The sequence below is a fragment of the Heliangelus exortis genome, chromosome 4 (genome assembly GCF_036169615.1).
Source record: "Heliangelus exortis chromosome 4, bHelExo1.hap1, whole genome shotgun sequence".
Classification (NCBI taxonomy): Eukaryota; Metazoa; Chordata; class Aves; order Apodiformes; family Trochilidae; genus Heliangelus; species Heliangelus exortis.
In genome coordinates this window covers 16,079,058-16,106,096 of record NC_092425.1, presented here as the reverse complement: position 1 = coordinate 16,106,096, position 27,039 = coordinate 16,079,058, and the positions used below count along the sequence as shown (strand labels likewise).

At 37.3% G+C, this 27,039-nt stretch overlaps 1 protein-coding gene across 4 annotated transcripts in view; it reads left to right on the top strand.

Annotated features, from left to right (window-relative positions):
• The window catches only part of SH3RF1 (SH3 domain containing ring finger 1), an 82,471-nt gene that overhangs the window by 50,934 nt on the left and 4,498 nt on the right, over positions 1-27,039 (top strand). For 2 of the 4 annotated variants that reach the window (XM_071743143.1, XM_071743144.1), the window contains exons 4-11: positions 1,313-1,408; positions 5,501-5,803; positions 8,697-8,807; positions 16,375-16,529; positions 18,834-19,004; positions 19,167-19,426; positions 22,910-23,268; positions 25,216-25,550. In XM_071743143.1, the coding sequence (XP_071599244.1) occupies positions 1,313-1,408; positions 5,501-5,803; positions 8,697-8,807; positions 16,375-16,529; positions 18,834-19,004; positions 19,167-19,426; positions 22,910-23,268; positions 25,216-25,550 (1,790 nt within the window). Of the gene's footprint in view, positions 1-1,312; positions 1,409-5,500; positions 5,804-8,696; positions 8,808-16,374; positions 16,530-18,833; positions 19,005-19,166; positions 19,427-22,909; positions 23,269-24,478; positions 24,624-25,215; positions 25,551-27,039 lie in introns of those variants that run through there. The other 2 variants (XM_071743146.1, XM_071743145.1) reach the window with 2 other exon arrangements.

Here is a 27,039-nt window from a genome sequence, read left to right as displayed (position 1 = left end):
CACTAGAATAAGAAATAGTAAGACTGTTCTGTAGTCTTTTCTGCAATTTTTTAATGGAGCTGTACAAATAAGAGGCACAAGGGGCAAGCAACTCTGTAGGCATTTCTTCAATGCTGATTAGTATTGCTTTCCTTCTCTTCCTAAATTACATATAATTTCTCTGAGAATTTATTTTTGAGAATAAAGTTTTCCATAATTGCAGTAGTAATGTTCTTAATTTATGAGAAATAACCTGTTATGAACAGAAGTGTTCCATCTTTTAATGAAAGACTTGTTTTAAATTGATGGAGTTAAGACAGTTTTGTGTTTAGTTAGGAAAATATTTTAAAATGTTTCTTCCTTTAGTGCTTCTATTGTAATTAATTTCTTGTCTTTCAAGGCACACAATGATACAGAGTTTTAGCAGGAATCATCTGTTCTTCATTTTTCTTATTCTTGATCAAATTGCATTGACATGTTGCAAGATGAAATGTGAACTCATGACTTTTACTAAAAGTCATGCATATTAAAAACTGAAAGGATGGCTAAAATTCTAAAAGGAAAAGATCATGGAATCATTAAGGTTGGAATAAACCTCTAGGATCATCAAGTCCAACTGCCAAGATATTAAGATGTAAGCAGACAATAGTTGTTACAACAGAACAGCAATACTGTTAAGGATGATTTGCATTAGCTGGCATATTTTTCTTAGCTTGTTGGCATGCTGTTGTGTTTTAGTAAAATCTGCAGTTGTCTGGCTTGAGTAAGCATATATATTTTCCAGTGTTCTAATTTGCATATGGAAAAATTACATCTTTAAGTATAAGCAAGCAATGTTTAATGGGCATTTTTTTAATGTTACATTCTCAAAACCGTATCAACTGCTCCTTGTAGCTGTGAAAGAAATTGTATCACTTACCAGTATTCTTAAGTACTTGAGTAGTACACATCTTCCCACATCTAGGGAAGATTAGGTAATGAGTCAGTTGAAAAGGAAAAAGATTGCAATTCTGTTGGTTAATGCCAAGTACTTAGAGGTGGGGCTGATGAATGCCACTGACTGAACACAACGGGGATTAAGGCACTAAGGACGAAGCCTGGTGGCTGAGATGAGTATGAACAGATAGCTGAACTCTGACAAAACAGAAAGGAACATCTGGAACTGAATTCAACCCCAGAAGGGGCATATTCCTATTATAAAGTGCCTTCTCTGTGGTTCTTGTCCGTGTCCAACCATCTCTGATTACTTGCGCATTACCTGTGCATTATGGAGGGGAATTAAATTAGAAGTTTAATTAGAGCCTGGAGACAAAATCACTGCATGTTCACACAGGATGATGTTCTGACTGTAATTCGCCGTGTGGATGAAAACTGGGCAGAAGGAATGCTGGCTGACAAGATAGGAATATTTCCAATTTCATATGTAGAGGTAAGTAAAGTTGGGCCCTCAGTAAGTTTGTGCCCTCTGTGTCTTTCATTTTCTAAAATAATAATAGTTAACAATCAGCACTAGTATTGATTCTAAATTAACTGAGATATAAATAGCATTAGACCTAGAATAATCTAAGATACATATGCTTAATTTGAGAAACCTAATTACCTCAGCAACTGAACCAGTGATTTTTACTTAGCTATTTGATACCTGTTTTTGTTGAATGGAATCGGAGTGGAAGTACTTGTAGGCAGTCACTGTGTTTAATTCTGAGTACTGGAGCCATGCAGTCAATCACAAACCACATTTAACTGCAAAATTAAAGCAATCAGCAAGTCACAGAAATACTAAACTTTGCACTGTCCCTAATACCTGCCTCTCAAAGCCTAATTATCACAGCTAGGAAGACAGGCTGCTGCTAAGCAGGTAAAGCTTTGGCTTTTATATTAAAAACACTTATGTTATGTATCTCCCTGCATTTCTTGTAGGTGATATGACAGTTTACAATGAGAGGTAGCAATTGAGAAAGTTTCCCCAACCTTTCAGGAGTTGCAATCTCTATCTTCTATATAGAAAGATACAGGTGATTTAGAACAGTGTTTACAGCAGCAATAATAATTAAAAATTGCATTAACAAAGATACAGAGGTTTGGAATAGTGTTTGTCTTTTTGTGATCTTGGTACTTCTCCCACTGGAGAGATTTTGTTTCAACAAATGAGGCAGAACAATAAAAAAAAAAAAGCATTTTCACATTTCATGTTGGATGAGAAATATGTATCTCAGGTCACAAGAGAAATGTGCAACCATACTAAGGATCGTCTGGTATAATTCAATTTCTGAATGCCCTGATGAGGTGGAAACTTTCAAAAAAGTGATTGTGTTCAACCAACTTAAAATACGTATTTTTAAAAAAGAAAATAGGTATGTTCAGCTTTATAGGATGATGTAAGGATCTCTATATCTGTTTATAGGAATGTTCACGACTTAAAAAATCAAAACCAAAAGGGTTTCAGGCTTCTTAGTGCAATTCTGGCTTCAGTTCAAGATTTTAAAAACCAAGTTAAGAAGTTCTTGCCCCTGGCTATTCATTCCTAGCTTCTTGCAGTTAACTGCCCCTTCAGTTCAGCCAGTAAAAGTTTCTGTGGTGCTTTTTAAAACTAAATCACTTAACCTAGCTAAGTTAGAAAAAGACTTTTCCTAGGGCTGCCAGTTAGGCTAACTATTTAGCTAATAACTCCATTTCCATCTCTGTGAAAGTTTGCAAAATGGAGGTAAACTCTTGACGAAAGTTATGTAAAAATTATATTCAGTCACAAGATGTCTTTCATTGTTGATGTTTTCAGACAAATTCCACCAATTACAAAAATGTATCTTCCCTTAGCCTTTTTAGAACAGGCACAAACACTTGTGTATGCACTTGCAAATCCCCATTAATGTAGCACGGCAAATCTAGAATGATAAATAATACCCAAAGAGATACTTCAGATCAGTTAGGTGAGTTTTTTTCAGAATATACTAAACCAAAACACGTGTGGTGGTAAAGAGGAGTGAGATAGGCAGAAAACATTGTTTGAATTTTGAAATACCTATTTTCTGAGGTTATATAACGGTTGTTCCAGAAAATATGCACAGTTGATACAAACAAGTCTATCAAAACGTTTGTAATTAATTTTTTTGATGTAATTTTTTACATGGTTTTTTTAGTTATACTTTGTGATTCTGTAATCATTGCCTGTTTTTGTCATGTCAGATGTATCTTTGCCTTGTAAAAAAAGGATGTGCAGTCCACATCCTTTTTATTAATTAATTAATTAGTTAATTTTAAGTGTGAACTAGTAGCTGCATTTACTGGAGATTTTTTGAACTCATTAACTTTAAAATGTTTACTCTGTAGTGCAGGTCTGATACTTGGGATGTCACAATGCAGTCACAGGATAAACTTAAAATATCTTGAAGTCCATGAAGAAATGATTATGCATGTTATGATTGAATGATTGCTAGTCTGATCTATTCTTTTATATTACTTTCACTTACTAAATCTGTGGCGGCAATAAAAGCTAAGACAGAAAACATTTTGAAAGGAATTCTAATAATGTTTCCATTAAAAATGTTGTTTATTAATGCATCACAAAATGTTATCTTCATCTGTAGATGCATAGCACTGGGGAGTAATTATTCTACCTGAAAGTGTAAACGAAATAATGCAAAACATTGCAAAAAATTGAGTTTTATTTTCTAAGAAATGCTAACACCAAATGATCTCTCCAGTTTTACAAGAGTAAGACCTTATGAATATATCTAAATTACTAGAATTTTGACTGATGGAATATCAGTTGGCTTGCCTTAAAAGTAGGTGAAGCAGGTTTTTGCACAGTGGTAAAATAAAATGCAATGAGTCTACAAACTGTATGATTAAGTTCATAACATGTTTATCTCTGTAATCAGAACTAAATAAATAGTATTTTGACTTTTCTATGTAGAGTACAGTTTTGGGTACAATAGATATTTTTTAGAAAGACCCCAAATTTGATGTTTGATGTGGTTTAATACTTAGTAAACACAATCCAAATCTAAAAAGTATATACATTTTTCCAAATTTTCTGCACTCATACAGAACAAATAGGAAAATACAAGCTCCCAGAATAGAAAAATTAAAATCAGGGAAAAGAATCTGCTTTTTGCTCAAAACGTCAGTAGGAAATAATGACAGCTTTTGTTTTCCCAAGTTAATATAACTGGGAAACACCTCTGTATTGGTCCACATCCTCTAGCTTTGCTTTTAAGTAGTCATATAGAAATGTAGGAAGAAACCCCCAAAGGATCTAAAATGTTCAGTGTAGTAGAATTTGAAGTTGACTGTGATTTTATACTACTTGCATTAATTAGTTAGTGTGACATTTGAGAACTTAAGATTTTATCTACCTAGCATGTCAGGTTGGGGGGTTTTATTAGCATCTCCTCCTGTACCAAACAGATTGTTTCAAAACGTAAGTATTTTGTGTGTGTGTCTATATATTTTAGATTGGATTGGTACTTGCTACGTTAAACTTTCTCTGTCACTGTTAAATTGTGTGATCTAAAGTTCTTTAAAGTGTTTAGGAAAAAAAGAGATTAGACTTAACAATGCTAACTCAGAAGAATGAGATAAAAAAATGATGGGAACTTTCTTCTACTTTTTGATCGTTTTGTCTGCCAAGACCTTAATAAAAAGAAAAAAAGCTGAAGAGTAGAAATAGCACTTCTCTGGTAACTATCTTCATTGTTTCACCCTACTGTTCTTCAGAAAACATTTTTCCCTTCTTCATAATTGGCTACACTTACTGAAGTGACAATATTTGTATTTAGTGGTACATACTAACTTTAGTTAACTTGTTCAGAAAACTGGTGCTGACATTACTTGAGTTTATGAATAAATCAGAATTCTGACATTATCTTTCAGTAACTCCAAAATATAAATAAGACTTTCTGGGAATAAACTGTGAAAAATGTAGGGTGTTTTTTTTTAGTTGCTCTTTTTCCCCTCTTACATAGCTCACATTTCACTGTAAGAACATGTGTGGGATTCCATATTTCTTCATTGGAAAGAAAGGATTTTTTGCATTTAAAATATAAATTTTAAAATTGTTGTACCAAATTAACAAATAGATTATTTCATATTATAAATAGATTATTTCTCAACAAAAATTTATTAGAGACATCTAGAGATCATCTAGTCCAACTCCCCAGCTGAAGTTGGTCTTAAGCATGTATAACTGGCTCTCAGGCAGTATACTGATATAGCTGGATTTTAAGTCTGTCTTGCTATGTTCTTAAATCTGCATTTAAGAAGCCTGTTTTTTGTACTGGTAGTGTTAAAGGTAAGTGCATAAAATATGTGCAAGGGATACTAGGAGGAATGTCATCACGAGTTCACATGCAAAGGTGTAGACATGACTGATTTTGTAGACTAAATCAGTATGTGACAGTTTTAAGCTGCATAGTTTAAAGTCTGTTACATTATGAATAAAAGGAAAATTATTTTTTTAATAATTCAGTTGACTTTTTTTTTTGCAAATAAAGAAATGCTAATTTGTGACTTTCTTTTGTAGTTCAACACAGCAGCAAAACAGCTGATAGAATTGGATAAGCCCTCAGGTTCTGCTGTTGACTCTGGTGAAGGTACCTCTGGGGCAGCCCACAACAATTCAACCCAAAAGCACACTGATACCAAGAAAAACACCAAAAAACGACACTCTTTTACCTCCCTCACTATGTCCAACAAGTCTTCACAGTCTTCTCAGAATCGCCACTCAATGGAAATCAGTCCTCCCGTCCTCATCAGCTCCAGCAACCCAACCGCAGCAGCCCGCATAAGTGAGCTGACCGGGCTTTCCTGTAGTGCTCCTTCTCAGGTAACTTACACAAAATAAAATATCAATAATGTGTGTATTCTTTTTTTTTAATAACTATAGTGGTTGCTGATCTTGTCAGATTACTTTCTTCATACTATTAACTATACCTAGTTAATATTAATACAATTTTGAAATAAATATAAATGAAAGCATTTATCATAGAATCACAGAATGGCTAGGGTTGCATGGGACCTAATGATCATCCATGTTCCAAGCCCCCTGCATGGGCAGGGACACCTTCCACTAGCCCAGGTTGCTCATAGTTGCATCCAACCTGGCTTTGAATGGTTCCAGGTATGGAGCTCCCACAACTTCCCTGGACAATCTGTTCCAAAGCCTCACCACTCTCACAAGAAAGAGTTGCTTCCCAATGTCTAACCTAACTCTCCCCTCTTCAAGTTTTAAAACATTTCCCCTTGTCCTCTCACTACACACCCATGTAAAAAGCCCTACCTCAACTTTCTTGTAGGCCCCCTTCATATATTGAAAGGCCCCAACTTCTTTAGCCTTCATAGGGGAGGTGCTCCAATCCTCTGACTGTATTAATGGCTCTCCTCTGGACATGTTCCGGGAGCTCTGTGCCCTTCTATAGGGGAATCTAGAGCTGGACACAGTACTCCAGGTGGGGGTCTCACAAGAGCAGAGTAGAGGGGGAGAATCACATCCCTCTGATGTGTCTGATTCTTTTGGTGCAGCCCAGGACATGGTTGGCTTTCTAGGCTGCAGGTGTACATTGACAGCTCATGTTAAGTTTCTGGTCCACCATCATCCAAGTCCTGCTCCTCAGGACTATACCAATCTTTTCTCCTCCTAACCTGTATTCATGCATGGGATTGCATTGACCCAGGTGCAGAACCTTACACTTGGTCTTGTTGAACTTCACACAGATTACACCAGTCCCACTACTGGAGAACATTAAACTAGATTAGTTATACAATGATAGCAAATACTTCTGATCTTTTAACCTAATTTTTTTCACAGTTCTTAATTTCTTAAATGCCATAGAGATTTTTATTCAACTGTGAAAACTAGAAACTGGAGTGATTTCATTTCTTGGTTTTGTTTTTAATTCAATGTAATACTGAATATCCATAAAGTGCATGTAAGTAGAAAGTAAATTCAACTTTAGAATTACATTAATTCCAGAAATGTACCATGTTACGGCGAGCCTTCTTTCTCTGGGGGACACGGCTCTTCTCCGGAGATCTCTGGCCGTCCCTCTCCTCAGGCGTCTTCATCTCTTCTCTTCTTCTGCTTCTGGGAGCATGCCTTTTATTTTGCCCTTCAGCCCCGCCCATTTCTGGCTGGGGCAGGCCCTAATTATTGGGCACAGCTGGGCCTAAGCTCCCAGTTCATTATCAGCGACACCTGAGGACTTGTGGTTCTCTCTACATTTCCCCCCTTTTTGTTGTTTGTTGAAAAAATTTAAAATTCATTTAAACATTTCATTCAAACATTTCATTACTTTTTCAAATATTTCATTTCACAATAATTTACGGCCTCACATTCTTAATAATTTACAAACATTTTTAAACATTTCATTATTTTTTCATCATTTTCTTAATTTTACAACTTTCTTTGCCTTTGTGGGGGGAAAATTCGGGCTCTTACCGGCTTTTTTGCGCCGCTTTAGCCTTTGTTATCAGCAGGAGATGAGGTCTCAAAACACCAGCTCAGCTTTCGCTGGTACTCGCCACCTCGGAATGCCTGGCCATGCAGAGGCTTCTCCGAGCATTCAGCGCACCAGTCTTATCGCGTGTCCCTAGGGCCCCGTTTCAGGACCGCACTATCGCGTGTCCCTGGGAGGCTCCGTTTCAGGACCGCACTGACTTGATGCGCACTCAGAGCTCCGCTTCAGCTTCAGCATTCCTTGGGTTTGAGTTCCGCGCGCCAACTCGCTGCGCCTTTCGAGCCTCATTCTTCTCTCCTGCCTGGCTCGCCATTCCGGGCTGTTGTCTTGCCGTGCTGGGCTTTTACTCCGAGTTCTACACACCGCCTTCAGCATTTAAGCCTGGCCTTGTGGAGCTTCACTCGTGGTTGCGTATTTGGAGCTCTTTATAGAGCGTCCCGCACCAACGTAGTGGCTCCATCTGACGTGGTTGCGTATTTTGAAGCTCTTTATATCGCCTTCTGCATTTAAGCCTGGCTTTGTAGAGCTTCCTGCAACCAACGTGGTCATGTAGAGCTCTTTATAATACCTCAGCGTTCACGGCTGCTGTTGTTGCCCGCATTCTCCACCAGATGTTACAGCGAGCCTTCTTTCTCTGAGGGACACGGCTCTTCTCCGGAGATCTCTGGCCATCCCTCTCCTCAGGCATCTTCATCTCTTCTATTCTTCTGCTTCTGGGAGCATGCCTTTTATTTTGCCCTTCAGCCCCGCCCATTTCCGGCTGGGGCAGGCCCTAATTATTGGGCACAGCTGGGCCTAAGCTCCCAGTTCATTATTGGCGACACCTGAGGACTTGTGGTTCTCTCTACAGTACCATATGAATTTGATTGTGACAAACAGAAATATGTATATGGCTTTTTTTATTTGTTAATCTGTTTCTTCAAAATTTCTTGTTACAAGCTACAGTAGTTTGTGAACTATTGTGTTTCACATAGAGATTACATTCTGGAAGATGTAAACAAAAGTGACAAACTTTTGTGGAAAAGAAGGAAACTGACATTGCTAAAAGTGTGTTTCACACTGCTCCAAAGTTTCTGAAACGTCAGGGGACAAAAAAAAAGTGAGCGTTCTCATCCAATCCTGTTTGTCTAGTCTAAAGTTACTGGCAGACAAGTACAGTGATTATGACCATGAAGCTTACAGCTGTGTCAAACTAGCTCTTATTAAACTTCTCAGAACTGACGCTGCTGTTATGTTACGTTTTGTTTTTTTTTTCTTTGACAGGTTCATATTGGTACTACGGGGCTCATTGTGACTCCACCTCCTAGCAGTCCAGTCACAACAGGGCCTTCATTTACCTTCCCATCTGAAGTTACCTACCAAGCAGCTCTTGGTGTAAGTACCATTTAAAAGAACTCAGCCTTCCCCTTTATCTTTTGCAACTTATCTTAACTGCAACTTATCTGCAGTTGTTTGATATTTTTTCCCCCCTCAAGTTCTGATACACTGATTTGAAATTATGATTTTATGATGATTGTGTGATAGACAATGGTATCAATTGTACTATAGCAAAAGCATTCTTGATACAATAATGTTTTCATCCTGCATATCCATTTCTCCAGCTTTCCCCTGTCATTTCTCTGTAATAAACAGAAGCAGCACACTTCCTTCCAGACCAGTGTTTTGTTTCCAATATGAGTAGGAAAGAGATTATTCTAGGAATGGGAGGTGGGGGAAGCTTAGGGGAAACAAGCAGGATCTTAGAAAAATAACAGCTATCAACTTGAGACCACAGCTGCCAGATATGATTGTTTTACTTAATATTATCGAGATTCTCTGAAATAAATTTCAAAACTCTGCTTTCTTCTAATTAACTAAGATTATTTTAGTTGTGTGTACTCCTGTGACAGATGATGAATTTATCTGTTATGTCTAAGTTAGGTTCTTGCAACAAAGAACTGTTGCAAATGGCCATCTTTTAAAGGAAGGAATACTTTGTGATGCTGTTTGTTTTGGAAGAAGAAAATTACTTCTTCAAGAAGTGCAGGATTTCATTCCAAAACCAACTGAAATTCTTATTTTGCTATGCATGTGGTGGGAAAGTGCTGGAATACCCTATATCATTCTGCAGTTACCAGAGCCTGAAATATTGATAGTGTGACCCTTTTGTTTTCTTAGTCTGATGTTTGTATCTTGAGAATTTTCATCCATTCATTTGGCCTGAGTGTAGCACAAAGATTATGTTGAGCTATATATCTACCACGATCCCACAAATTGTTAGCAGTGATGTAATAATTGTTCTCATTCAAGTCAGTATGTTTCACATTATTTGTTCTTCAGACAGATGAGCTTATAATTTAGAGCTTATAATTTATGATTAGACAGATAGTGTGCTTTTGCTCTTCCTTACTGAATAATGCAGGTTGCATTGTAACAATGCTTTATCGCTTTATTGCTGTTAATTCCTTCGATCTGTGGGTCATCATGTGAGTAATTCTACAGTTAATTTATGGTAATCTTAAACCAATTAATAATCTCCTTATATTTAGATTAGTATTTTAATGTCATAGAATGGTTGAGATTAGAAGGGACTGTTGCAGGTCATCTCGTCTAGACTGCCTGCTCAAGTAGGGCCACCTAGAGCCAGTTGTATAGGTGTATAGGAAGCTTTTTAGTGTCTCCACAGAAGGGAGACTCCCCAACCTCTCTGGGCCACCTCTGCCAATGCTCAGTCCTAATATTCAGACGGAACCTCCTGTGTCTCAGTTTGTGATTCACTGGGCACCACTGAAAAGAGGATGACTCCTTCACCTTTGTACCTTCCCTTCAGGTTCTTAAATACATTGATGACATCCCACTGAGGCTTCTCTAGTTTGCACAGTCCCAGCTCTCGCAGCCTTTTCTCATAGGAAAGATGCTCCAGTCCCTTAATTATCTCAGTATTCTCTTGCTGGACTCTCTACTATGTCCATGTCTCTCTTGTACAATGGAGCCCAGAACTGGACACAGTACTCCAGGTTTGGCCTCATTAGTGCTGAGGAGCGGGGAAGCATCTCTTGACCTGCTGGCAAAACTCCTCCTAATGAAGCCCAAGGTATCACTACCTGTTTTTGCTAAAAGAGCACATTGTTCATTCATGTTCCACTTGGTGTCCACCAGGAAGGGACCCTCAAGACTTTGCATGTGAGGCATACATCTAATACTGTGAGCAATTAAATTCTTATATACTATTGTGAGTAATCTTTTATACTTCTTCACCCTGTTCTTCAGATAATACCTATGAGTACTGAGCAAAGAAAATAAGTTTTTGTATCATTTGTGCTGCTAGACATAATACAAGTCTTGGTAACTATAGGCTGAAAACACTGAGTAATTGATTTGATTTGTGCACAAGATACATTTTGGAGAGGATGGGGTAGGCAGGGTTCAAAGCATAATTTCAAAATTTCTGTCAGAAGCTGTCTTTTTTTATTTTTTTATCCCTCTCAGTGTTAAGCACTTTTGTTTGTTACTAAGAATCAATAGTTTGTTCTTGCTTTGATGCCAACATGGAAAAATACTATCTTGGTGCTATTGCAGTCATTAAACCACCTTGGGTGCTTTAGTTGTGTTAGCTTGCTCAAAAGCGATCTCACCATTGGTACCCACAGGACTCAAATTACAGTGCTAAATGCAGCGTGCAGTGAAACTACTGCCACGTGATTGTCCTCTATCCTGGAGTGCTACTTTGCACTTGTGATAACCATGTTCCTATTTGTTTCCAATTATGCATGTAATTCCCATTGAGAATCTAAATTATTCTGTCACCCCCTTTACAAGTCAATAACCTTCTGTACATAATGTTCTGTTTCTTCTTGACTTGTTTTCAGTATGGCTAAAATACAAGCTAGCAGCTTGGGGTACAGTCCAGTCATTCCTGTGTTCTTTTACTATAGATGATAGTAGATTATGCTGCAGTTTATAGTCACAAGCTGTGAAGTGTGTCTTTTACATCTGCTTTTTTTCTTGCTTGATAAACTCTTATTTTAATTTTAGAAATGTGCAAAACAAATCTGACAAGTCAGGAGAGAAAGTGTTCTTGTCTTCCTAAATGTTTCCCTTCTGCAAATACCCTCCTTGACGTTCTGAGCATTAACTTTAAGCTATGGAAAAATTGTGTTTGTATGATTTAATACAACAGAAGTGGTTGGCTTGAGTCCTTTCGCTTTTGTGTTTTTTGCTTTTGTAAGTATAAACTTTTTAGTTTTTCCAAGCTTCCCCCTTTGGGTTTTTTGTTGATTTCTGAATATTAAGCAAATGACAAGGGAGTTGGGTTGGAATAGGGAGAGTTTCTCTTTATCATGAAGATGGTTTAATTGGATCTTCTTCCTGTCAATCTTTTTTGTGTTTCTAGCACTATTTAAAGTAATTGGTTGTTTATTGAGAGCAAGTTGTTTACAAAACCTCTTTTCTTTCATGCCACACTCAAAGGAGAAACAGGAAATAGGAGAGGATGAGCATGATTCCAATCAGTGAAAAGAAGGATATACTCTGTTACAGTAATCATGAGTTTATGAGTCTTTGGTACATATATCTGTCCTGAATCTAAAAGCAAAGAAAAGCTAATGTCTTTTCTTAGCTTCAGTAAGAAAGATGCTATTTTTTTATTGTCAATAAGAGATATTTGAGCTATCTTGTTTGGACAGGAAGTTTCTCAAAGGCAGTTGAAATTAACTCCTAGCCCTGTGAGTCTTATCTGGGTATATGTATAAGATCACATTATAGTTTGTTACACTGTTATTTTAGGATATGTTATGGTGGTTCAAAAAAAAATGCCAATAGTATTGATTTTAATTTGTCCATAATATTTTTTTCTAGATGCTGTTTGGTACCAGACTTTGTATGAAGTAAGCAATTTGCAAATTTGCTGCTAAAATTCATAGAATCATAGAGTGGTTAGAGTTAGAAGAGACCTTAAAGATCATCCAATTGCCACCCCCCTGTGTGAGCAGGGACACCTTCCACTGGATCAGGTTGCTCAGAGCTGCATCCAAGCTGGCTTTGAGCGGTTCCACAACTTCCCTGGACAATCTGTTCCAGTGTCTTACCACCCTCACAGGAAAAAATAAAATGACACAAATAGACTTAGGAATGAATAAGAGTGGGTTTTTTGAGTGGTAACCATATATGCTATCTGCTGCTTGTATCACTTAAGCAAATTTTATTTGCATTCAGAAAGCCTGTAATAACTTGATTTAAAAGTTTTATGTTACAGCATCAGTTTTTTAGTCTAGTTCTTCAGATGGCAGCATTAATTCTTGTTTTGAGGTTTGATTCTTTGAAACTGAAGAAGCTAGGAACTTAAGATAAACTCCTCATAGCTGAGGCTTTTGACTGCGATATTACCACTTACACTGTTTTTTGGAACTTCAAACCACAACTTTGCCCTTAATAGGGGCGATAAATGGTCTGCTCTTCTTGGCCACTGGCAGTTTTGAACCCTCTAGGTGCTTAGTATATTTGAAGATCTTTATAAAATTTAAATAGCAGATGTTAAGTTCAGTAGCCATTAGGTGACAGTATGCACATCCAATTATCTAAGTCTCATTTACTTGGAGGAAATTCTTAGATGTAATTTATAAAGTAGTTATCTAATGGAGGAGAACAGATTTTGCTGAAGAAACTCTTAAAGGAAGCATCTGATTTGAACCACAACATGGGAAAAACAGAGACAAAATACACCACAGCAAAGTTAGAGTTACATTCAAAAGCAGCAATAGAAAAACAATGTAGCAACAACAGATAACTTCTTACTTTCATTCTGCCTTTGTAGTCTCTTGAGAAGTTAAAAGTATTCTGTACTGCAATTGACCTAATTATCCATATTGCTTCTTCTGCAGATTGAATATGATGACTTTGAAATGGTGTCTCAGTATGTGCACTTAAGCAGCAGAAATAAATGGTCTATATTTGGATGGTTTACACACACTTATATGCTGAAGTTTTCAAAATTAAAAATTCCCTGTTTTTTCTGATCCTGTTCTTTTGCCTACACAAAAAGAAAGAATAGTTGCCCTTTTATGTTAAAGTATATGTTACTCTGAATTATTATTAGTGAGGCTCAGGCTGTGAAGATTATAGTATATTGATGACATTTAGCTCTCTCATGTAGTTCTAGCTGATTCAATAGTGTAAGTCAGTCAGGAGGAGTTCTTAGCCAACAAAAACTCAAATCAACTTTTGTTGGGCAGAGAAGGCAGCTGAAAGAAATGATGAGGTTTTGTATGAGAGGCCTGTTCTTGATAACATATATTTACAGTTTAGGAATTTTGTTAAACATGAGCTTTAATTTGTTAGCCCTCAGGGCGTTTTTGCAAGTTTCTTTCTGGACCTTATGAGAGTGAAGACAGTTACTGAATGCTTTTTTCCACTGCTGTGCCTTTTGTTTTTCTTTGTGTGAGCTGATTATTGATCTTCAGTTGAATGATCCAGGAATGCAGCCTAATTATATTTAAACTTAGAAATATGTATGACTTTCTGGAGCATAAGTAGTATTTGATGTTGCTGGTTTATAGGCTTGAAAAGTGCATTTATTGTTTGAAAAGCAGTTGCAGAAACTTTCACTATTTTCCCCTCTACTACCTAAAATAAAAATACTTCAAATTATTTTGATAAGTGTATTTCATTAAATCACATGCGGTTTATATATATTTTTTCACTGAATGTTGAATATGGGTACTGTCAAAACTAGCTTTAGCTCTTGAGGTAGGCATCCTTCTTAATAGCCAGAGAAATGTTTACATGCCAGAAGACTTCTTCAAAACTTGGCTAGACCATTTGTATCTGTTTTATCAAGGTGTAGCAGAGCAGGCTGAGGTTCTTGTCTCTAATGCCTATCTGGTAAATTAGTTTTCTAAGTACTTGCCAAGTCCTTAGGAATTTAATTGGGCTATGTCTCAATGCAGGTCTCATTACCATACTAATAGACATGGGTTGGGGAGCAGAACATGAATAAAGCAGAATAAAACAGAACTGGGAAGGTGCCTTTATTTGAGCTTAAAAGTTCAGTGTATATTGTGTGTTCAAATGAATAAAAACCCATAGAAATACAGGAAGTGTGGAGTTGTGACAATTTTGATACTGCACATGAATAGGTTTTATTTTAAGGATTTCCAGCTAATCATCTCCTAATGTGATTTATGTGTTTTACCGTGTATAAAGGAATCTAGATGCCTAAAAAAGATTTTAATTTATATTCTATAGATAGGTTGCCTACAAGTTAGATGCTCACATTCCGCTTGGATTCAGTTAAGACATTTTTTGAAGCTGACTGGGATGGGGAAGTAACTTCTTCTGTAAAGCAACTGAAAGAGAAATGTTGATAGGACTTATCAAGATAATTTAAGATTGTTGAATGAATGGGGATCTAGAATGTGAAGCAAATGCAACTGCTGCTCTTGTAAATAACTCAACTATTAGTATCAAAGCCAACAATGATGTTTCTCCAGCAGGTTGGGTTATGTCTGTTTATTGCTCAATACAGGAGTCCTGCTTGGTTGTGAGAAATTGTTAATGTATGATTAGAAAAATTACTTTACATAAAGTAGGATTGTTTCACAGTATGCCATGAAATTAATACCACAGCTAAGCGTAAGAATTTTGGCTGAAAAACTATAAAGAGAAATCAGTTTTCACTACATATGAAAGCTTTCAGTCATGCGGTTCTTTGCTTTGTCTTGGTAGGGTACAACTGGTTCAGAGAGCTGTCTCTTTATTAACAATTTTGCCAAATGCAGCAAGGTAATAATCAGACAGTGTAGAACTAAATCCTATTTTCCCTATAGGTTTTTCTTTAGGAAAAAAACCCAAACCAAACCAAGCCAAAACTTTTTAAAGTAGGCTGTTTTAGGGGAATTGAAATGACTTCTAATTATATTTTCCAAACTGATAATGTAGTGCTGTGCATTTATATGCTGATGTACTGGTAGAGCCAGGTAGTACTTCAGGACTTTTTGCTAATTTATAATCTTGTTTTGTGGTTTTTAAACCTGAAGTGGCATGGTTTAAAATTTCATTTCAGTGTTAAGGGATTGCATTAAGTCAAAGACCATGCATGAAGTTAATTCAGCCTTACATTTTCTAATATTGGAGGGTTTTTTATTACTCTTTTTGTGTGCGTTGTAACACAAATAATTATTTTTGAAAGGGGCAAAAGAAAAGTTCTCCTTTTGTGATAGACTTTTCCCAGGAGTGTCAGTACACAAGGTCCTAAAGAATTGTCTGAGGCTTTACAGAGCAGAAGGTAACAATTGCTCCATTGATTATCAAAAGGCATAGAAGCCTGTAGGCAGGACCCCCATTACGATTTGCCTATAAAGAAACTGTGCCTTTTTACTGGGGTGTTTGTTAAAGATTACCAATCTCAATAATACTGAATTTCAAAAGCTAACTCTTTAAACTAGAAGAATGGGGGAAAGTGGTAACAATAGCTCAGTGACTATGGTCTCATATTGTGTGCCCTTTTGTAACCCACACATCAAAAGAAAATTCCCCCCAGAAGGAGTGGGTTTGGGTGCACTGCTGCTGAATTGTGTATTATGTTTCAGGTTACAAAAACAATCATGTAACTACAGTCAGTAGCAGGATGCATAATGTACCTCCTGGAAGGCTTCTGAGTTTTTGTTGAGTCCTATCATAAAGATGTTATAATTAGAACCAATGCTTTCTGGTTTTCTTGTGCTGGGAAACTCCTTGTCATTTGCTTAATTAGCTGCCAAGACTTCCAGATTTTGAACTGGAAAAGGAGAAATACAGACAAACCTTTCTTTCCATTTATATTGAAGCTGTGGGTAAAGAAATACTGAACTCAGCTTTTTTTTTCTCCCCCATTTCCTTAGAACGTCATAGATTTTTTTTCCAGCTGATTCAACTCATCAAACAAATTTGATCATCTGTTGCTTTTTTTTTTTCCTCATAAAATCAGAATATGAATCCCCCACTTCCACCACCACCTCTCTTGTCTGCTGCAATCGTTGCATCAGCCTCTTCTGGACCTCAGTCTGCGGGTGGAATACAAAGGCCTACACCAGGATCTACTGACCAAATGGCACATTTGCGACCACAGACTCGCCCAAGTGTGTAAGTAAACTTTTCACTGGTCAGAAAAATGGAACAAGATTAATAACTACACATGTAGTCTGCCATGCCAGCTGGTTATGTTCTACTAAAATTCCCGGAAAGCCAAGCATACAACTCAGATCAAAAGCAACAAAGCATACATGAAGGTTATATCTCCAAACAGCCTTCATACTGAGGATAATTTACATCCTAGGTAAATATAATCAGCTGTTGCTGCGTAGAAAGAGGATTCACTTCAAAAATATAAAGTATTTATCACACAGAAGATTAATGAATTCTTGTGATAGCTATGAAGACTGTATGACTCACAGGTGGCAAATTCTGGAGTGAACTAATTCAATGTTTTTTTATTATGTATTGAATGAAAAGGCTATTCTCATATGGATTAACGTATGCCAAAATGCAGAAAGTGCTGTATTTCATTTAGACTGGTATATTAGCATTTAATTGTCAGACTGCTTGTGTATGTTGCCATTGAAATATGACTGAAGGATCTACAGTTCAGCTAATCAGTGGGTGGCAATTTGGAAGGAAGGCAGGAAGCTGCTAGTTAGAAAGTCTTCACACTTGTAATACAAGTCAATGTGCGTCATCCTTCTCGGTGAAAATATTTTGTATATTAACATGTGCTGCTGACAACATGTTCTTCTCGGAAACTTCTTTGTGTGCAGTTTGGTGAATAAGAATGATAAAAGAAAAAAAAGTCAGGAGTGACTGCGCCATCTAATAAGATAATTTGAATAATGCAAGGACCACTTCTGTTCTATCTTTATTTTTGTCTTCCAATCAGGTTTCCTCCCACTCCAAAAGGGCACCCATCTTGTATAGCAGGTGTAGCTGGATTTGGGCTGTTTCTTTGGTGTCAAGCATTGTAATGCTGCTTATTGCAGATGGTTGTAGCTGCAGTTAATCAAGTTCCCAACTCATTTATTCCCAGCCTCAATCTCCAAAGGGTTGCTCTATATAAGGATACTAATGAAATTTGGAATGATTTAACTAAAAGTGAAGTTAATGAACACCATTTAAAGCACATCAGTTGCTTTCCCATAAATTCTTCTGTTTGTGGCTTTGTAGATAACCCCTGAATCATGTACCCGTGAAGCCTTTCGATGCCAGTGTGTTGTCTTTAAAGCATATTTTGGACTTGCTTTACAAGATACCTGTATTGCCTTTAAAGCATTTTTGCAGTTAATGCAAAGTTTCCTCTGTGTGGACAGCAAGGAACAAAAATACAATCAAAAAATGAGAAGCATACAGTTAATGGTATTGTTACTGCACACAAGAGACAATTTTGATGGTAGAAGGTTTGGTAAAGCTACTATTTTTACCTTTGGGGTTACAAGGAGAGGGGAAGACAATAGCATTGCAGGTAATTGTGGATCCATTTTCAAAAAAGGTTATATTCTATCCATCTACTGTTATTAGCTGCCTCTTGTGAAAAGTGTATTCTTTTGGAGAAAATGCAATCCATTACAATGCTATTTCCTATAGAACTGGGTCCATAATTATATAAACATTTTTATATAAAGGGTACAACAGTTTTCTTGTGTTCAGGTTATGGTAGAAAAGAGAACACTGGTAGTTAAAACAGTATCTCTTTTTAATGTGATAATACGAAGTTGTGCAATGTTGCTTGAACATGTCCCTAGGAGTATTCCAGCATTCAGCTGTGGGAGATCACATTTCTGTATTATGCATTAATGTTCCTTAGAAGAAAAAAAAAAAAAAGAAATAACCTTTACCAAGTGAGTAACTGCTAGCTACCTTACCCATAGATTTCAAGTTCCAGACATTTTTTTTTTTTTTTTTTTTGGCACTGAAGTTGCACAGGGAGATTCCAGTTTTGTAATGGGAAAATGTGGAACATACTTCTGATACTGATCTTAGCCCTGTTAGCCCAACTAACAGGGCTTCTCCATGCTCCCTATTCCTTCAGAAAAGAAGCTGGCATATCTCAAAGTATGAGCAATACTAGAAACAGGTGTAGGGAGAGAGAAGTGGTATATGTTGGGGTCTGTAGTTGAGAAACATCTATTTAATTAAGTTCTCTAACTTAATTAAGAAAATGGACAGTCTTCCTAGAAGCATTTACATTACATTAAAGGGTAGTTAGGAGAATATTCTTAATGGTCATTGTTTCCCTTAGTATTGCCATAACTTCTCTTTTAATATTGTAAAAGTATGATGGATTAACTAACATATAACCATGCCTTCTGATCTCTGACTAAACTTCTGCTAGCAAACACAAGTGATGCTTTCAGTTATTTTAGGTTTATCAACTGTATCTACTTTGCTGTCTTTTAGGTATGTTGCTATATACCCTTACACTCCTCGAAAAGACGATGAACTGGAACTGCGGAAGGGAGAAATGTTCTTAGTGTTTGAACGCTGTCAAGATGGCTGGTTCAAGGGAACTTCCATGCATACAAGCAAGATTGGTGTTTTTCCTGGAAATTATGTGGCTCCAGTTACAAGGTACCTTTTTATTCAGGTGTCTGAGTAGTTTCTTTACTTTCAAGTCCCAAATCATTCTGTTCTTATATTTAATGCTAAAATGAGATAATAGTACAGCTGTGGATTTCAGTAATTAGCTAATTTTTCAGTTGTGTTTTGGTGTTTTGCTTTTAATTTTGGCAGGACAGTGACAAGTGCATCACAAACAAAACTTCCCATGTCTACTGCTGGCCAAACAGGACGAGTGGTAACTATGGTCAGCCCTTCCACTGCTAGTGGGACATCTCAGAAACTCCAAGGGAATGGTGTGGCAGTGAACTCCAGCACAGTACCCACAGCTGTGGTTTCTGCAGCACATATCCAAACTAGTCCGCAAACCAAGGTCCTTATGCATGTGACAGGACAAATGACAGTCAACCAGGCTCGCAATGCTGTTAGAACAGGTAAAAAAATATATAAAATAAAGCTTTAAAATGTGATAGAAACTGTAGGGCGTTTCTGGGCAAATGGCTGGAACTAGGGTATGTATAAGTATATGTTGAGGTTTTTTAAGGCATTTTTATGTTGTTTCTTAGAGTTGAATGCTTTCTGAAATGGCAATGTGTATATCTGAATTCCTGATTCTTTTGCTATTCTTCTCTAAGCAACTGCATGTACCTACATACTCCTACTGTTGGGAATTTATATGCAAGTAGTTCAGGTGAATTTTGGTTTTTATTCCAGCAGTATCTGGGATGAGGGGGCATTCTTTGAGCTTCCCCACTCTTATGCAATTCATATAGTAATAAAAGTGGTAAGAGCATCTGAGTCATAGCTTATTTTTTCGTGTTAGCTGTGTAGCAGCTACAGATTGCTCTAATTTAGCATTCACTTTTAAATTCCTTTCTAACACCTTTGAAGACCTCTAGCATTCATTTCTTCTTTTTTAGGGCTTTTTCTCAGGGTTGCTCTTAGGCATTGCAGTTCTCTAAACTTGACTGCAACTTCTTCCCGTTTTGACCCTGAAATACTAAGGATATCTTGGCTTCAAGATCCGTGCGGTCTATGTCATAAAATTCTGTGTTTCTGACAAGCATAACTCTGCCTTTAAAGTCTGGGGCAGGACACTTCATAGTGAAATATGCCTTCTTGTTATTTAAACCCAGAATCAAAAAAATTGATAGTGGGGTTTTTTGAGAGTTTTTGTTTACCAAATCTATACACTCATTTGTGGATTTGCCAGGATAGAAAAACACCACACAACTGGAACCTAACCTGTTCCAGTTGCTCCTAGGGCCTCAAAAGGAAAGAAAAAAAACCAACCAACCAAACAAACAATACAAAAAAACACCCTCTATTTCAAACTATCCCAGTGTTCCCTACTTCAGTCTTTAATCTGGGGCCTAAGATCTCTTGACAGAGAGAGTTGTAACCAAAGGTTTTTTAAATCATGAATGAGATACTTACTGTCAGCACAGAAGAGAAAGCAAAAGATGCAGATGGTAATACCTGTTATCTTCTAAAGGATGATTGTTTCTTATTGCCTCAAGATCCATGAATGAGCCCACCTCCTCTTCAGAGTCATGCATCTCCTAAAACACCCTATGCATGGTCAGATCTCAGTACCAGGCTTGCATTTAGGGGTAGGATATGTGCATGTGTCTTGAGATATTTTATTTCCTTGATTGACCCCATCTTCCTCCAGACTGATCTTAGTCCAGAACAGATGTTGTAGTCCTCTGTAATAACTTTGTTCTTCACCTTTAAAGAAAAATAAACAGGTGTTATTGGTAGCTGGTAGGAGAAATTAAGCAAAGCACCTATAACTCTCAGCCTCTCAGACATGGGAGGTTTCTATTCTAAACCCTTCTTTTAAGCTGCCTAGAAGTTTGCAAGTGGGAGTATGAAAGAGAGCTCCTGTGGGCTTGTGTCCCTGCATTTCTGCACCTCTGTCAAGATGAATAAGCTCTTACAGTTCCATTCAGCGGGAAAACATGACAACACACTTCCCACCAACTTTTCAGGTCCAAAATTTAAAAATCAAGGGGCTGCACTCTCTTTACAACACACTTGACACTGGCTTGTGGTGTAAAGGTGTACTGTTGAGTCACAGTTATGGATCTGATCCTTATAGAGGCCTGATAACTGAAGCAATAATGGCTGCTTTATGTTCAATGTTACAGAGAACTTTGTGTCTACGTCTGAAATGTGATCATGAGCTTTCCCTAGAACCTTTGCTGAGTGTTACTCTTGATGAGGCTTCACAGATGAATGCTGCATTTTGAAGGGCTGTTTGTCAGTTTCAGTTTACCTCAGAACTTTGAGTACCCTTGTTCTCATTGTCTTGGTGACCCTTGTTCTTGGTCTTGTCTCATTGCTTGACATCACCCTGCTGAGGGAGTATGCTTTCTTTGACTGAAAGGAAATGGGAAGAAAATATATATTCTGCTTACTGAATTAATGGATGTACTGTATGAAAATAGGCAACCTCAAAGCATTTTTCCTATGGATTCTGCCAGGGGCAAGAAAGCAAATATGGAAAGCTATCCTATGCTTTTACTCCATTGATTGCATGTAAATATAGGCATATCTTGAAGAATAGCAGATACTTGTAAGAAAACTGCCTTTGTCTCACAAACAAAAAACATTATTAATATTTATTTTCTAACAAAAAATTCTAGCTGCACTGTCCTTCCATTTTGGAAATATTCATGGTACAAGGAAATGTTCATAGTTAGGATGTGTCTGCTACAGAGAAAGAGGTTATTTAACAAAAAAACAGATGTAGCACCTAGTGATGCTTTTTTTTAAAAAAAAGAATGTGTTTCTTATCGTAGACGTTGTAATTGGGTATAATACTATAGGATTGTTATACCAAATTTGTCAACTTTGTCAGTCTTCTCTAATACACTGTTGATATGATCTAACTAATTATCAGGGGAGCTTGTGGAGAGCAGAATAAAGACAGCAAATATTGGATACTTGATCCACGGTATAATTTACAACAAGCCTGAAAGTCTAATTAGTATCTGAAAAATGAGAGTGGATTGATGTATTTGAGATGTTCTTACGCCAAGCCAGAGGCATAACCCCTCCTTAGATAGAATTTCAGATTATTTGAAGGAGAGAGCCCTGACATGCTGCATTTGGCCTCATAATATTTGGGTAAGGTGTCTGCGCTTGGAATCACCTAGTGGTGCAGAGATACCTGACCTGTTGAAATGACCCAAACACATGTATGGTTCACCATATAGCTATTATGGCAACGTGGCTTCCTGAAAAGGATAAATTAGGTCATGCTTTGTAGCTATCCTGCAGCCCAGGTTAGTATATTCAGCCTTGTGCTGTTCTCCAACTTCCAGTATAGATGTTCCTTTTATTTCTCAGGGGTGTGAATAAATCCACTTCTGTATTTAAACATCCCAAGAGACATGAAGCTTATGTTTTCAGAGAAACCACTCATAGCAGTAATTGCCACTGTTCTTATAAAAGACCCACTAAATGTGTTGTGGATTTTGTGATTGAAAGCAATCCAATTATATTTTTAGCAGTTTCTATAAGGAGTGTTTCTTCCTGCTTAGTTTTACGTGCCCTGCGAACTACCCAGCATATTGAAAGGAACAAATGAGTTCCAGACAGGATTTAGGTAATGTAATCTTCACTTTGCATCTCTCTGTATGTGAAGTGTTTTACCTACCAGCTTGAATTTCTACTCAATAGTTTCAGTGTTGTTACTTTGTTGTATACTGCTGCAAGCAGCATAGCACATAGTGCTACTTTGTTCTGATGAAATCAAGCTGACGCTGTGCAAGATGTCATGAAGTAATATAAATGGAAGTTAGGAAGGTAGGAAGGAAGCTTCTTATGGCTGCTTAGCTGTAACAGAGACTACATAACTTTGCATATCTTGTGAAAAGAACTCTCACATTTTACTCTTTTTGTTCCAGTTGCTGCACACAGTCAAGAAAGACCTACAGCAGCAGTCACACCCATACAAGCACAGAGTCCAACATGCCTTATTCCTGCAGCTGTGATCATTCCCCACCAGTCTGTTGCCTCCCAGCAGCTCCAGCCTCAGCTTCCAAATCCTGCTGCTTACGTCACTGCTGTGAATGTGAACCGCTCAACCATCCCCCTGGCATGTGCAGCAGCCTCTTTGAATTCTCCCAACATCGCAGCTTCATCTTTGGAGGGAGATAATGGTGGGAGAACTGTAAACACTCATCCTGGAGCTCCTGCATCTCCAGAGAGTGCTTTAGCAGCTGGTGGAAGTGCTGTTGTCAGTAAACTAGACAAGGATGGCAAGGTGGGTAGAGAATAAAATCAGTCTCTTGAAGTCTCCCATTTTCATCATACAGACTTTTAAGAGATCCATATTTTTCTCTTACATTTGTTACATAGCAGTGTTGTAAGCTTTTTAAGACTGAGCCTGAAACTCGGACAGCCATTTTGTGATTACAGCTATAAGCAAGTTTATTCTTGGCCACAACAGTAATTTAGGATGGATAAAATACAGAGCAGACTTTGGAGAAGGGTTAAAATGGCTAGCAGTTTTCATACCTAAAGCAGGAAAAACAACAGGTGAATAGATAAAGTTCAGAAGAACTATTAGACTGGAATTTTAAGTATTTAGTTTTTCTTCACCTGCAGTCAGTTTCCTGAATACTTAAGAAATAAGGGTCTGTAAACTAATAATAATAATAATCCAATAATGAAAAAAAAACTAAAACCAAACAAAAAATATTTAGTAAAAATCAGTATTCTTTTAAGTTGCAGACCCACTGAGAAATTATGAAAAACATCACCATCAGTGTTCAATTGGACAAATCAAAAAAAGCATGTAACTGTCCTTGGTAAATGGAGATTGGTAGAGTCTGTAGTGATTCTGCTTTCTTTTCTTCTATTTGAAGTATTTTCCTTTGTGTCTGAACTCATTCTCACTGTCCAACAAGCTGCTCAATGATGTTCTATTGCAGGCAGAAACATTCCTCCAACTTTCCACTGGTTTTGTTTTACAGTGTGGTGTAGTTTGAGTTGCATTTTATCCTTTTGATAGTTTTCATTACTTCTCAAATGCTTTTACCTTAATGCTCTTCACCCATGTGCACTCCATAGTGAAGTTAATGAAGGTTGTAATCATAGGCTGTACACTAATCTCACCCACTTTTTAATTATTTTTGTTGATTATTGTTGAATGGAGGTACCTAGAGCTTGGTTTTAAAATTACTGTAGCCATACTCACTGACATCAGACTGAGGTGCCCTCAGGCAGGAGTTTTTAGAAAACTTAGTTTAAGGCTAAAGATGCTAGCAGATCTGAACTATGCTAATTTTCTCTGCTTTTTTCTTTTTCCTTCCCATTTGCTAGACAGCAGTTCTTTGAAATAGCTTTAAGTTATTGAAGACTTGGAAGAAGGACAGAGGATATTTTTCATTCGCAGTTCACCAATTCCACTGCATCCCAAGCTATAATAAAAATCTCACATTGCTCATGCTTTTCTCTTTCTCTTTAAATAGCTTATTTTTGTCTCCAGGGCTTACAATCTGGCACCTCTCAATAAGCACTAAATTCACTCAGTCAAAGGGTTGGTAAGAAGATCACTGCCACACCCCTTAAAAAAAGACAAGAAACACAAAAGCTACTTAAATAATTCTCTCCAGGGTAAGTAATAGTCTTCAGGGATTCCTGTCTGGACAAGCAAAAAGAATGTTTACAATTCTCCCCTCTAGCAGAGCAACAAAACACAATACATTCCCCTTGTGGCAAATTTCTGTTAAATCATGAAAGTCTTCCCTTACTGAGGGACAATAAAAGACACTTATCTAAACAGCAGCCTCCAGGGCAGACTTTTCTCCCTGTCTGGTTTGAAATGGCTCTTTAGCCTTCCTAGAAACTTCCATGTTAATGAAGTGTTTTACTTCTTAGATTCCCATTGTGGGAATCTAACTCCTGGCTCCTTTTTCTAGACAACCTTTTGGGCCAGTGATACTGGCTTTTAAGGTAAGCTGTAACTTAAATAACTAAGCACAAGGACTTAGTGGTCTAAATTACTTTTTTTCTCTTTAAATTTCTAATAATTATCTTTCTCTTTTATAACTTTCATAATTATCTTTTGTAATTTGTACAGTATTCAATATCTTCTGATAACTTGTCGAGTCCTCTCTGATCACAATGCCATCCATCAGAAGAAGGAAGTGTTAACTCTTGGCAGGAGACTTTTGTTCTAAAATGAGGCACTGATTTTGGTTTACAGAAAGAAAAAAAGGGCTTGCTGAAACTGCTTTCTGGAGCATCCACAAAACGAAAGCCCCGACTGTCACCTCCAGCATCACCAACACTGGAGGCTGAGCAAGCAGCTGCAGAGTTTGCCCTGCAAGGTGCAGTTGGACCAGAGCTTCCATCAGCAGGCAGTCACAGCAAGGCTGGATCCTGTCCCTCTGACAGCGAGGTCTCTGGGTTGGGACAGGAGACACTGCATCGGAAAACAAGTTCCCTGGATTCCTCTGTTCCAGTAGCGCCGCCGCCTCGGCAGCCTTGTTCATCCCTGGGTCCAGTCCTGAATGAATCCAGGCCTCTTGTCTGTGAAAGGTAAATTATCCTACTCAGCTAGACTAAGTTAAGCCAAGAAAAAAAAAACATTTTCTGATACTTGCAGTGTATATTGGAGCTTCTTCACAATTCTGAGCTTTTATAGAAAATTGAAACTTTTTAAATTATGCTTTATATTCTTATCAGCCAACACTTATGTTTATGTTTACTTCTTGTGCTACTTGAGGGTTTTGGAATGAGTAGGCACTCAAATATGGTGATGACAGGTCTGGTATGAGAACTGAGGTAGATAAAACAGGGCTTCTATTTTGCAAAACATGAACATATTATAATACTGCATTTATGAATATCAGGTTAGTCCTTTGAGATTAGTAGCAGTGCGTAACTGCCAACCTAAATATATGATGAATGAGATCCTTATCTGTGAGTAGACTAAATATTTGATTTCTTAAGCTGTTTGTTACAAAGATGCATTTACTACCCAAATGCCCCTTCACTCCACGTGGCAAGCTCCAGGGCAGCGCCTGCATCCTGGCAAGTGAGCCTGAAAAAACAGACATTTGTCTGGACACTGCAACTGCCAGGCAGTTCCTTTAAAGTTCTGTCACTTTTCTTTTGTGTCCATCTACTATTTCCAAATTTCCATGTTAGTGGATTGCATGGACTGTGAAGGAAGTTGCATTTTTCTAACTACTGTCTCTTTTTATTGTTCCTGTTACTAGACAAGCAATATGAAGAGTGTCATAGGATTTCATTTGCAGTAACTACAGGATTGCGTGTTTTACATAAAGAAATAGTAATGTTGCAATGTTAACAGCCCTAGGACTGAGTCATGCTGACTGCTGCAGACTGGTACTGTTAACTCATGGTGTGTGGGCATAGTGTTGTATTTTCAAGTGTGATCTTAAGCTGTATTCATGTATTAAGAGCCAGAAGGTACATCGATTTCTACTTCATATTTTATTTTACTTCTGTCATATCTTTTAATATTTTTAAAAAGTTTATTACTTTTTCCATGCAATTTCCTTGCAGGAAATTTCTACTTCATGCTGAATTTCTGAAGTAGATATACACTTATAGATGGAAAATAAAACCTGAAAGACTTCTCTTTACGAGTTACGTATTCTACTTTCATATTATCATGTCAGATTGGCACAGTAATATGTTTTTATGTTTTGAATTTGAAAATAATATCAGGTTCCTTCTGGCATGACCAGTGGATAGCTGTGTAAAGTTTTTTCACTTCCATTATCTTTTTTTTTTCCTTAAAACTACTTACAGAAAATGATACTCTATATTTTTATTGATGTAACGATAACATACACTCAGACCAGACATTCTTTTTACTCTCTGTGTCCTCACCATTAGTTAAGTGATGATTGCTGCCAGAGAAATACTACCACAAGATCATTCTCCCTAGTGGATATGCAGTGTATTTTTATTTTTATCAGCGTATTTAAATAGAATTTTATCTGGGTTCCCTGGGTTCTGCTGCTCTTATTCTGCTCTTACAAATCACAATTCAATC